Source organism: Ammodytes marinus (assembly GCF_949987685.1).
Source record: "Ammodytes marinus genome assembly, chromosome: 7".
In the NCBI taxonomy this organism is placed as follows: domain Eukaryota; kingdom Metazoa; phylum Chordata; class Actinopteri; order Uranoscopiformes; family Ammodytidae; genus Ammodytes; species Ammodytes marinus.
Genome location: NC_137211.1, coordinates 1,789,320 through 1,801,819, shown reverse-complemented (window position 1 = coordinate 1,801,819; position 12,500 = coordinate 1,789,320). Strand labels below are relative to the sequence as shown.

The window sequence follows — 12,500 nt, the reverse complement described above, 5'->3', positions numbered from 1 at the left end:
ATTAATATGTCTGTCTCTCTCTCTCTCTCTCTCTCTCTTCTTTGGTGGTGTATTAATATGTCTGTCTCTCTCTCTCTCTTCCTCAGTGGTGTATTAATATGTCTCTCTCTCTCTCTTCTTTGGTGGTGTATTAACATGTCTCTCTCTCTCTCTTCTTTGGTGGTGTATTAACATGTCTCTCTCTCTCTCTCTCCCTCTCTCTCTCCCTCTCTCTCTCTCTCTCTCTCTCTCTCTTCCTCAGTGGTGTATTAACATGTCTCTCTCTCTCTCTCTCTCTCTCTCTCTTCTTTGGTGGTATATTAACATGTCTCTCTCTCTCTCTCTTCCTCAGTGGTGTATTAACATGTCTCTCTCTCTCTCTCTCTCTCTCTCTCTCTCTTCTTTGTTGGTGTATTAACATGTCTCTCTCTCTCTCTCTTCCTCAGTGGTGTATTAACATGTCTCTCTCTCTCTCTCTCTCTCTCTCTCTTCTTCGGTGGTGTATTAACATGTCTCTCTCTCTCTCTCTCTCTTCTTTGGTGGTGTATTAATATGTCTCTCTCTCTCTCTCTCTTCTTTGGTGGTATATTAATACGTCTCTCTCTCTCTCTCTCTCTCTCTCTCTCTCTCTCTCTCTCTCTTCTTTGTTGGTGTATTAACATGTCTCTCTCTCTCTCTTCTTTGGTGGTGTATTAACATGTCTCTCTCTCTCTCTCTCTCTCTTCTTTGTTGGTGTATTAACATGTCTCTCTCTCTCTCTTCTTTGGTGGTGTATTAACATGTCTCTCTCTCTCTCTCTCCCTCAGTGGTGTTCCCTCAGGACCTGCTAGAGAAAGGTCTTGGAGCCAGTCAGTTTGCGATGCTCGGTTTGGGAGACATCGTGATTCCAGGGATCTTCATCGCTCTGCTGCTGAGGTTTGACGTCAGGTAAAAACACACACCCTGTCTCCATATATATAACACACACACACATGGCGATACAGACAGACAGACAGATGGACACATACACACACACACACACACACACACACACACACACACACACACACACACACACACACACACACACACACACACACACACACACACACACACACACACACACACACACACACACACACACACACACACACACACCGTGTTGTTGTCTTTGTAAATCCACTCACACTGTCTCCATATTAGAGCTGCAACGATTAATTGACAAATCGAATATTAAAATAATCGGCAACTATTTTGATAATCGATTCATCGTTTTGAGTAATTTTTTAATAAAAAATGTCCAAATTCTCTGATTTCAGCTTCTCAAATGTGAATATTTTCTGGTTTCTTTAATCCTCTTATGACAGTAAACTGAAATATCTGTGTTTTTGACATAACAATACATTTGAGGACGTCAACATGGGCTTTGGAAAATTGATCAATATTTTTCACCATTTTCTGACATTTTACGGGCCAAAACACGAATCGATTAATAATCGATGAATCGAGAAAATAATCGACAGATTAATCGATTATCAAAATAATCGTTAGTTGCAGCCCTACTCCATATATATAACTAACACACAAACATAGAGAGACACACAGATTGGCTCAGGTTTGACGTCAGGTAAATACACATATCCTCTCCTACTGTTCAGAATATGAATCAGAATCACTTTTATTACATCTTTCTGTTATCTGAAAGTAGAACCGATTGCCCAACCCGTGTGAATGTTGATAGTTAGCCTGCTGCTATCGGTGTATTAATGTGTGTGTGAATGGTAACGTGGGAAAGGAAAACAGGTCTCCCTTGCAAAAGAGTCTTCGGACTCAATGGGATTTACCTGTAGAAATAAAGGTTAAAAAAAAAAAAAAAAAAAAAAAACCCCAGTGACACAAAGAGAGTCGAGATGTTTGGTTGTGAGGATCTTAATACTGTTTTGTTTTGTCCCTTTTTCAGTCTGAAGAAAAACAGCAGGACGTATTTCTACTCCAGCTTCCTGGCTTATATCTTTGGACTGGGGCTCACCATCTGGGTCATGCACACCTTCAAACACGCACAGGTACACACACACACACACACACACACACACAACCACACACATCCACACACACACAGGTGAGGGGAGATTTGAAATGGTTCTCCCAACTTAACAATGTCTGCATCATTTGAACGAATCATTCTTAACTGGCAAGGCCTTGTTCACAAGTCGTGCACCGCGAAGTACAGGATCATTAGAGTCCTGGGAAAAAAATTCAATTTGGAAAAAATAATTTCCAGAACCGGGGGAAATTTGTTTTGTTACAATTTCTCCAATTTAGAATAGAAACACAGTATAAAAGAATAATCATTATTTAGTTGTACAATAACCCCGTAATAATCCATACTAGGGGTAAAACGGTACACAAGTCACGGTTCGGTTCTCAGTTAAGAGGAAAAATGCAAAAAAAAATAACAGCATGCAACATTAACTACAATTCCAGCCTAGAGGTAGCCTGGAAATCCTGACCCTGATATCTTGAACGATAGAGGGTCTGGCGACGATCAATAGTAATTTCCAACTCTAGGGGCGGCTCCTACTCGTGCATTTCAAATGCCACTGCACGCAGTTGGATAGCACTACAACCAATCAGAGCGATGCACAAGTGACGTAAGCCCCGTTCGTTTAGCGAACAGCTGTTAAACTGTTCAATTAAACGTTTGCCGTTGTCGGTCGGCAAAACAGAACATTCCACTTACTTGCTAGTGAAAGCTATGAGTCCCGTCTTCCAATTCGTTAAGGGTCGAGGCCAAAGCAGTCTCAAACTCACACAACATCCGCAGCCATCTTTGATGTTTACTATCACAGCTTCGACGTCGCATGCACGTCACTGTCGTCATCCGGTTACGTCCTCCCCAGAGCACCATATAAAGGGCTCTGGCGCGCCCATATTAGATAGAACCAATTGAAACGTTATACCAGATTTCTGGTCTTCTTGATAAGCTTCAACGGAGCGTCTCCAGACCAACACGCGCAGCAAATTTAATTTGCCAGCGCCTAGTGGCAGGTCTGGGAATGCCAGGCTAGCCTAGAGGTGTATTTCAGTATAGAAAAGAAAATACTGCCGCAAACAACCGAGGTCTCCAATAAATAAAATACTTCTCAAATAAAAGTGCAAGTTCAGCACAGCAATCAAAACAACCCAATAGAACATTTGGCATATTTACATCATCTTGGCGCTATTATGGAAGCTCTGGTACAAATCTCTGTTGTGATGTCCCTTTTTTTAATATATTCTTGTGTTTATGTCTATATTTATTATGTGTGTTGTATATGGTCCATGAGTCTGCCAATAAAGTACTACTACTACTACTATTCACGCCATAATTACGTATTGCGGTACGGTGCATTTAGGTATGAATATGTGTTTTGTTGCACCCCTATTATTTAGTGGTACAATAACCCGTTATAATCCGTACTGTGTCCTCCCTCTCCCCCCTCCAGCCCGCCCTGCTCTACCTGGTGCCTGCCTGCATCGGCTTCCCCCTCATCGTCGCTCTGATCAGAGGAGAACTGACCGAGATGCTGAGGTGGGTTACATAAACACACACACATGGAGAGATACACACACGCACACACAGACACACAGACGCTACACACACACACACACAGACACACAGACACACAAACACATTGAGACACAATGCACTCATTCACTCACACAGACACATGGAGAGACCCTACACACACACACACACATAAAGACACACACACAGACGCTATGCACACACACACACACACACACACACACACACACACACACACACACACAGTCAAACAGAGATACTCACTCACTAGCACATACGTCATGTGTTGATTTTTCTCAGATGTTTGTCTCGTACTTTCTGTTTGCAATGAGAATGTTTTAAATCCCTCAACATCTGAAATAAATAAGTGTCGGTTGCAACATCCAAGGTGCTTAATAAAATACCATATCACGGGTTAAAGCTGCAGTGTGTAGAATTTTGGGTTTTATTTCCTAGCAGATTTTGTAGAAAGTAATTATAATATCCATAAGTACATTTAATTTAGTGCATAATAGCTGAACATTTTTTTTGGAATTATTATTTTTTCCCTTAGAAAGGGTCTCATATATGTCCATATTTCTCCATATTTTGGACCAAGGCCTAGTGCCGCCATCTTGAAAGTGTCATAGTTGGAATGTCATCAGGTGCATTGTTTAGAATGTAGAATTGTTCTTGTCCTTGAAGGCCAGTGTAGCTTCTGTTATTATTCTAAAGGGTTGGGGTTACCCAGGGAGCGTTGCATTCTAGAGCTTTGTAGAACTTTCTTGATGATGTCATATTACACACTGCACCTTTTAAAAATATCATAATACAGAGAGTTCAAAACGTGGCCAAAGATGCAGAACAAAACAAAGTATAAATTCACATAAAAGAACAGCATTAAAAAATAAACAGGGGCGATTGTGTCTCAGTTGGTAGAGCGGGTCGGCTGATGATCAAAGGGTTGGCGGTTCGATCCCCGCCCGGCCACCTGTGTCATGGTTTTTGTGTCCTTGGGCAAGACACTTCACCCACCTTGCCTCGTGTGAATGTCGATAGTTAGCCTGCTATCGGTGTATGAATGTGTGTGTGAATGGGAACAGGTCTCCCTTGAAAAAGAGTCTCCGGTCTCAATGGGATTTACCTGTATGAATAAAAGTTAAAAAAAAAAATTAAAAAAAACATAATTAGATAAAATTGAATTTTAATAAAAGGGAGCTTGTCATATTACACCCTGGTTGCGTTCCGAATCGCATACTCTTTCTTTTTTCTATTCTACATACTACATCCGACGATAAAAATAATCTAGTTAGGATGCAGTAGGCATACTATTGGGACACATCTCTTATTTCATCATAACATTGCGCCTTGATCTTGCCTCTTGCTTTTATATCCGTCTCATCCCCGTTTGTTTTCATATGGAGGCTCCATCGATGTGACGTCACTTCACGTGCGCACTGGATTGTGGGTCAGAATCGCCCAAATAGGATGCACTTTTCAACACTAACAATCTTGGCCGCATGAAGTAGGACATCCGGGTACTTCTAACCATCCTAAATCTGGCCACAAGAATCGGGACATCCTAAATCCTAAATCTTTTTTCTACATGCTATATAGTAGAAAGTATGCGATTCGGAACGCAACCCCTGTCTGTCTGTCTGTCTGTCTGTCTGTCTGTCTGTCTGTCTGTCTGTCTGTCTGTCTGTCTGTCTGTCTGTCTGTCTGTCTGTCTGTCTGTCTGAACTCAACATCACTGTTCCTCTTTGGTTGATTTAACTCGTTCATCACCTCGTCATTTCATTTCCTTTTTCTCCGTTAAGTCCATCCGTCCCATTCCCACTCTGTCGCATTCCCACTCTGTCGCATTCTGTCGCATTCCCACTCTGTCTCATTCCCACTCTGTCGCATTCTGTCGCATTCCCACTCTGTCGCGTTCCCACTCTGTCGCATCCGTCCCATTCCCACTCTGTCCCATTCCCACTCTGTCCCATTCCCACTCTGTCTCACTTTCACTTTTATAATCTTTTCCTTATCGTCTATCCTTCCAACTTCTCTTTTAAACTTCTGTAGTAACTTTATTTACATTAGAGTTTAAGATAAAAACTTACAACAATCTCTCTTTCTCTCTCTCTTTCTCTCTCTCTCTCTCTTCTCTCCCTTTCATATATTTACCACCTTTCCTTTCATATCTTTGTTTATTCTATCTGATTTTTTCATATATTTTTTAAAAATATTTTTTTTTCTCAATCATATTGCTACCCACTCATCCACCCTTATTATTTTTTATTGCATAATTATTAAAAAAAAAATAATAATGTTACCACGTTTTTTTTTTTCTACCATATTCCTATCCATCCTTTGTGGCCATTTATTATTATTATTATTATTATTATTATTATTATTATTATTATTATTATTATTATTATTATTATTATTATATTATTTCATACATTTTCCTGGTATATCCCATCATATTTTTCTACCATATTCCTACCTACCCATCCATCCTTATTATTTTTATCACATAATTATAAAAAAAAATAAAATAAAAAATACCACTTTTTTTTTTTTTTTTTTTTTTTTTAACCATATTCCCACCCCCGTCCCTCCATCCATCCCTCCACCCACCCATCCATCCCTCCCTCCATCCATCCATCCCTTGTGTCCATGGTCCCCCCCCCCCTGGTTGCTGTAGCTATGAGTCGTCCTGCGCGCTGCTCCCCGGCTCTCCCAGACTCACTCACTATCCGTCCGTCAGCGGCTCTCCCTCCAGCCTGCAAAGCTCCATGGAAACAGTCTCTATGGCAACAGCCTCCTCATCCTCCTCCTCCTCCTCATCCTCACCTCGTCGCCGCCGGTTACAACCTGCCGCTATGTAGAAAGAAAAGAAACCACGCCCACTTTTTATATCTTAGGTAACAAGGCCTTTAACGATAGATATAAGGGAAAGTGTGTGTGTGTGTGTCTCTGTCTGTCTGTCTGTCTGTCTGTCACCAACACTCCATTATTAAGGAGAAAAGGACAAAATTATTTCCAAGTAAGTCAACCATTTATATAAACAAAATAATTTGAACAGATGAAACAAAACCGTCGAACAGTTCATAACCAAACTGAAAATCCCTGCTTCAGCTTATAGCCATTCAAAACTTAAATAAATACATAAAAGTTTTATTTTTATTTTATTTTTTTGGATAGTCTCAAAGCATTCTGGTAAAAAAATTACATTATAAAAAAAATAAAATAATAATTGTGTCTCCAGTTTGTGCCCAAAAATAAAGTAAAAAAAAAAAAAAACTTTTATTATTGACACTACTAAGACATTGTTAATTATCTGCTCTGATCATCATTTTAATAGTTTTATTATCAATCAAATCTTGAAATTATAATGATGTCACACTGAACACATTTGTTTCTCTCTCTCTCTCTCCCCATCCCTCTCTCTCTCTCTATCTCTCTCTCTCTCTCCCTCTCTCCCCCCCCCCCCAGATACGAGGAGACCCCCCCAGAGGAGGAGGGAGACAAAGTCGATGAGTCATCAGAGCCAGACAAAAAGGACCAATAGCATTCCACCATTTCATTCATCGCTGTCTGTCTCTCTGTCTCTCTCTCTGTCTATCTCTCTCTCTGTCTGTCTGTCTATCGGCCCAAAACCCCCAAATCTCTTTACATTCAGCCTGCTGCCCCCCCCCCCCGTTCTTTTTTTTTTGTAAAGACACCTATCATGATTCTTCTGTTAACTACACCAAGCGTTTTCACTCAACTATATGTTTTAAAGGAGCAGTGTGTAACTTTGTGTGTGTCAGAGAAGTGAAACCTTTTCTAAGGTATAATCTCCATAACTGAATAAACAAACTTTCCTCACAGGAAAATGTAGATCCCTGGAACACTGTTTGAAATTAGAAAGCTTCCTGAAAAGTTACTGTTTCACTGTTGTTGTTGTTTACAGCAGCAGGGCCCACAGCTTGGTTTACAAACATATTCTAGTCTTATACATTTGGTTCCAGGTTCCTCAGAATAATTTGATTTATGATGATAGAATTATTCAATACTAAGAATTACATATAGAGAAAATATGTCCAGTGAACTAACTGCAGGCTCTGTGAATGTAAACAAACCCCCCTCCTCTGAAACTACACACTGCAGCTTTAAACAGAGGGAACATGTAGAGTCCATATTAAACGTAAGAACACCAACGTAACATTTATTTCCCTTGTGTGTGTTCAGATAGTAGCCTGGTCCAACCAGACCATCGTACTTCATTTAATTTGTACATAAGGTCTGGAATCGCTCAATTGACAAACGTTCACTCACTTGAAGGCGGGCGTCTGTTGAAGTTTAAAACTATTGGATCTGCCCAGTGCCACTCTGGATCTGCCAACCAATCGCATAACGTTTGGTCTGACTACAAGTGAAACTGGCGCACGACCTCAACGTCATTGTTCTCAGCCACTCCCTCTGTTCGCTGATTGGACCGGTAAAAATCTGGCTGAGAAAAAACCCGCGAATATACCGCAGACCCAGACTGACTACTGAAGGGAAATTAAAATTGAGCAGAAGTAGATAGGCGGGGGGTGCCAGGCTAGTAAAACAGAAACCTCTCCACTATTTGGAGTTCGAAATGGGTCCTAAAAAATGGCCTAAAAAGTGGGAAATTCACATTGTAAAAACAGGCGCTTTTTGTCAATTTTTATTTTGCCTTTAAAGCCTCCGTTCAACCAATCACGATCGTCGTTGGTTCACGGCCTCGTTCACATGGCAACACGTCATAGAAACGGGTGAAAAGAAAAGTGATTTCGTCACTAAATGTTTTTTTTTATTCGCTTTTGCCTTCTTCTGCTTTCTCATGCCAGCTTTCTCTGTTTGTTTGTTTGTTTGGTAACACTTTACAATAAGGCAACATTAATTAGTTAGATAATGCTATTATTAAGGGTTAGTTAAAGCTGGGGTATATGATTTCTGATTGGTCAAAATTAACATGAGCTGTACACTTTGACCAATCAGAGCGAGGCCCCGATTTTCTCTTCTTATTGGCTGTTGGGACTGTCCATTCACTTTGGCACGACTTTGTTGGTGTAGAGCGTGTCAGGGAGGGACCAAAGGGGAGGGACCAAAGAGAACAAGTGGAGCGGTTGAGGTATTTGGATTCAAATCTCTATCCCAACTGCCATTTTCTCCCCAAATCCTCCACCCCAGCTCTAATCAAGCATTTACTAACAGTTAATTAAAGTTCCCTTATTGTAAAGTGTTACCTGTTTGTTTTAATTGTTTTCTTATTTGTTTTTCTTGTTAAAAATGACAGAATTTAAAGATGAAAAATTCAGTTTGGTTTTAAATGTTCCTTTTGTCAAAGCTGTGCTGTGTTTGCACCAACTGACTGTGTGTGTGTGTGTGTGTGTGTCGGTTCTATAACAGTCTAACTGCTTCTGGTAGTCACTCATGAAACAGTTAGTAATATTTCCTACTGTCCTTGACGGCAGCATGGGTGTTTGAATGTTACAGAGTGGTCTCTTTCTCTCTCTCTCTCTTTCTCTCTCTCTCCCTCTTTCTCTTTCTCTCTCTCTCTCTCTGTCTCTCTCTCTCTCTTTATTTCTCTCTCTCTCTCTCTCTCTCTCTCTCTCTCAAAAGGTTGAAAAATATTTGAAATAAAAAATTGTTGACAACATCTGTATATTGCGAAACAACCAAAGGGACCAAAGCAGTGTTTCCAAAGGGAGGAGGCAGGCTGAATAATTCCAGTCATCACTATCTCTCTCTTCTGATTGGTGGAGAGGCTGTGAGAGGCGGGACCTAGTGGACTCAACAGCCAATGAGAGAGAGGGAGCTTCTCTGACTGATTGATACAAGTTAAAAAGACATCAAATCCAACTGTTTTCTGGTTTAAGAACTTTTCCAATGTGAATTTGGTAGTAAACTGATCTGGATGTGTTAAATTGTCAACGTCATTTTCTTCAAGATTTTTTTCATTTAAATACTTTTATTTTGGGATTTTTTTAAGAACACAAACGTACAACGAAAAAGACAATAAAAGACCAAGGTTGCGTTCCGAATCGCATACTCTTTCTTTTTTCTATTCTACATACTACATCCGACGATAAAAAGAATCTAGTTAGGATGCAGTAGGCATACTAATGGGACGTACTTTTCTCTCTTATTTCATCATAACATTGGGCCTTGATCTTGCCTCTTGCTTTTATATCCGTTGCATCCCCGTTTGTTTTCATATGGAGGCTTCGTCGATGTGACGTCACTTCACGTGCGCACTGGATTGTGGGACAGAATCGCCCAAATAGGATGCACTTTTCAACACTAACAATCTTGGCCGGATGAAGTAGCACATCCGGGTACTTCTAACCATCCTAAATCTGGCCACAAGAATCGGGACATCCTAAATCTTTTTTCTACATACTATATAGTAGAAAGTATGTGATTCGGAACGCAACCCAAATAAAATAAACAGCTAAAATGGCGTGCTCTACTTAACATTTTCCTTTCGAGAATTTTCATCTTAAAAGTCAGAATTTCAGAGTAAAAGTTTTGAATTTGGACTGAAAAAGTTGCCATTTGTGAGAAGAATTTTAGATTAAAAAAAAAGTCTGAAAATAATTCTATTGACTTTATGACCAAATAATTTTTATTTCTTTGTCTAATTTAGAAGTTATTATTTAATTACATTTCGGGAAGTATTTCTTGCTTAATTTCAAACTCTTTCAAAATAAACACATTTCACATTTCGCCAGTATTCTGTAACAAGTCTGCTGTGTCTTATTTTGAAATATAATTCCAAAACATATCTTTCATTTACAGATAATTTGCTATGACTGGACGTATTCAGCCTTCTGTGATAATTCCCGATACTGTTTAATGTTGATGCTTTATCAAGAAATACACGGTCAGTTTTGTATTTTGATGTAAAATAAGAAAATTTAAAAAAAATTACGTATCGCTCATTCACCTCTGTGGCGTTCAGTAGCCCTTCATCACCATTTTAAATATAATGTAACGCATTTTTTATTTTATTTTTAATTTTTTTTCTGTTTTCTCTGGTTGCATTTGTGCAAGAAGTCGTTCATCGGCCCCGACTGTATCTATTTTATTTGCAATAAAGTTTTTGGTGTTTTGAAGCAAAATTTTGAGTGAGTCTGAATCATTAAAGGCCTACTTCACCGGTTGGAATATGAAGGTGTATTGAACTCGGAGATCCTATTTAGTATAAATGTGCAAAAAAATAAATAAATCGGATCATCATAGCCTGAGAAAAGGCAGAAAGAGTGTTTTATGGTCTCACTGTCTAACCCTACATTTTCCTTCCAATGACATCACAGTAAGGGTTAGGATTAACAGGACAGCTGGGCCAAGGGAAGACTGAGGGAAGACTGAGGAAAGAAAAACCTCATTCATTATATTATAATAGTGATTTTATAATGATAGAAAGCTGGTTCCGTATGGGTGAAGTATTCCTTTAACCCTATACTTGTTTGTTTTGTATTGTCTGTGTTTTGTATGTATTTCATATGGACCACCTGAGTCCGGAATACATTTTATCATCATTAGCAGCAGTTTGGGGGATTCTTAAGCTTTAGAAAAATATTATTATTGACATTGATATTAAGTGTATTATTGATATGCTATTAATGTCAACAGAACTTTACATATGGTTGAATAAACAATAAAATTAATTAAAATGTATTATTAAAGGCCCTGGCAACCCAAATCCACTAAATCCTTGTAACTATGTTATTTGGGGGGTAAAATCAGTGCTAATATGTATATGAAAGGTTTTAGGAATATCTGTTAGCCCCCCGCAAACATACTGTCATGTCAGTTGGTCGAGCATTTGAAAAATCCTGATTCGAATGTTGCCTCAGCTTGGAGCGAGCTATATCTTGTGATGTCACGCGAAGGATCTCTGTTCTAAAATGCATTGAGACGGCCATTTGAAAATTTCTGATTCGAACTTTGGCTTACGTCTCTATCTTGGGACGTCACACGTTCTAAAAAACAAATATATACAATATCTCTAGAGCCGCGCAAGAGATACAGACTGTCTCTTTGCGCCTGAGCCTACACTCACAGCCCCGTCTGAGCGAAGCAGCGCGCACCCCGGTGAAACACTGTGATGGTAACGTTCACAGTGACACCTCGCTGAGCCGCCGTGCAGAAAAACTATGTGGTTTAAGACTAAATGATCACCGGGGATTCCTGAACGTTAATGTTGTAGAGGGGACAGGCTTTCACGATCCGATTGTGTCCCGAGACCTGAGAGACAAGTCTCCAAATTGCGCAGAAAAGCCACTGTCGATCGCTGCGCCGATTCATGCCTCTGACACGTCGACTCGCAACAAAAAAAAAGTCAAGGCTTTGAATTCAGTGCTGGGGATGTGGAGCTCTTTGGCCATTTCTCGTGCCTCTTTTACCGCTCGACTCATCGTTCTCTATCCAAGCGCACACACCTCTGTCCGGCCGCATCTGAGTGCGCAGCTCGTGCTCCACCCGAAAATAAATAAATAAACACAAGTTGGACACAAGCCCAGCTGATGCTCGCTCTGGTAACGGTCAGTCCATAACTGGACGCTGAATATTAGACCCCGAATATAAAACGACACGACTTTTTACGACATATTCCCAGGGGGAAACCCTGTCTTATAATCAGACCAATAGCCTACGGCATGTGTCACTGCTGCATGTAACAATACTGCATTGGTGATGCATTTTTTTTTTTATCAATGTAGCGAGTTTTTATTGAAGTGCAGGCAGAGTTTTTTTTTGTCAGCTCCCTTCTGAGAATATGTTTCTGCGGCTGCCTGTAGCGTAGGCTACTTCAACAGCGGGTCTCCACACTGTTGATCGTCTGGACAACGTTAGCCTGCATGCTTAGGATCCAACTGGCCGGCTGGTTTGAACTCATTTGATTGTCTTTTTTTATATTTTACTCCTTGTGCTCTTAATTCAAACCGCATATCGCATCAGCTCACGTGATGAGAAACATAATCCGACT

General features: G+C 40.0%; 1 protein-coding gene across 2 annotated transcripts in view; it reads left to right on the top strand.

Annotated features, from left to right (window-relative positions):
• Positions 1-10,632, top strand: part of hm13 (histocompatibility (minor) 13) — a 27,689-nt gene extending 17,057 nt beyond the window's left edge. For both annotated transcript variants that reach the window (XM_080031397.1, XM_080031396.1), the window contains 4 exons: positions 786-906; positions 1,919-2,021; positions 3,444-3,529; positions 6,992-10,632. In XM_080031397.1, coding sequence (XP_079887523.1) covers positions 786-906; positions 1,919-2,021; positions 3,444-3,529; positions 6,992-7,067 — 386 coding nt within the window. In that variant the 3' untranslated portion in view covers positions 7,068-10,632. The remainder of the gene's footprint in view (positions 1-785; positions 907-1,918; positions 2,022-3,443; positions 3,530-6,991) is intronic.
• The last annotated feature ends 1,868 nt before the right edge of the window (positions 10,633-12,500 follow it).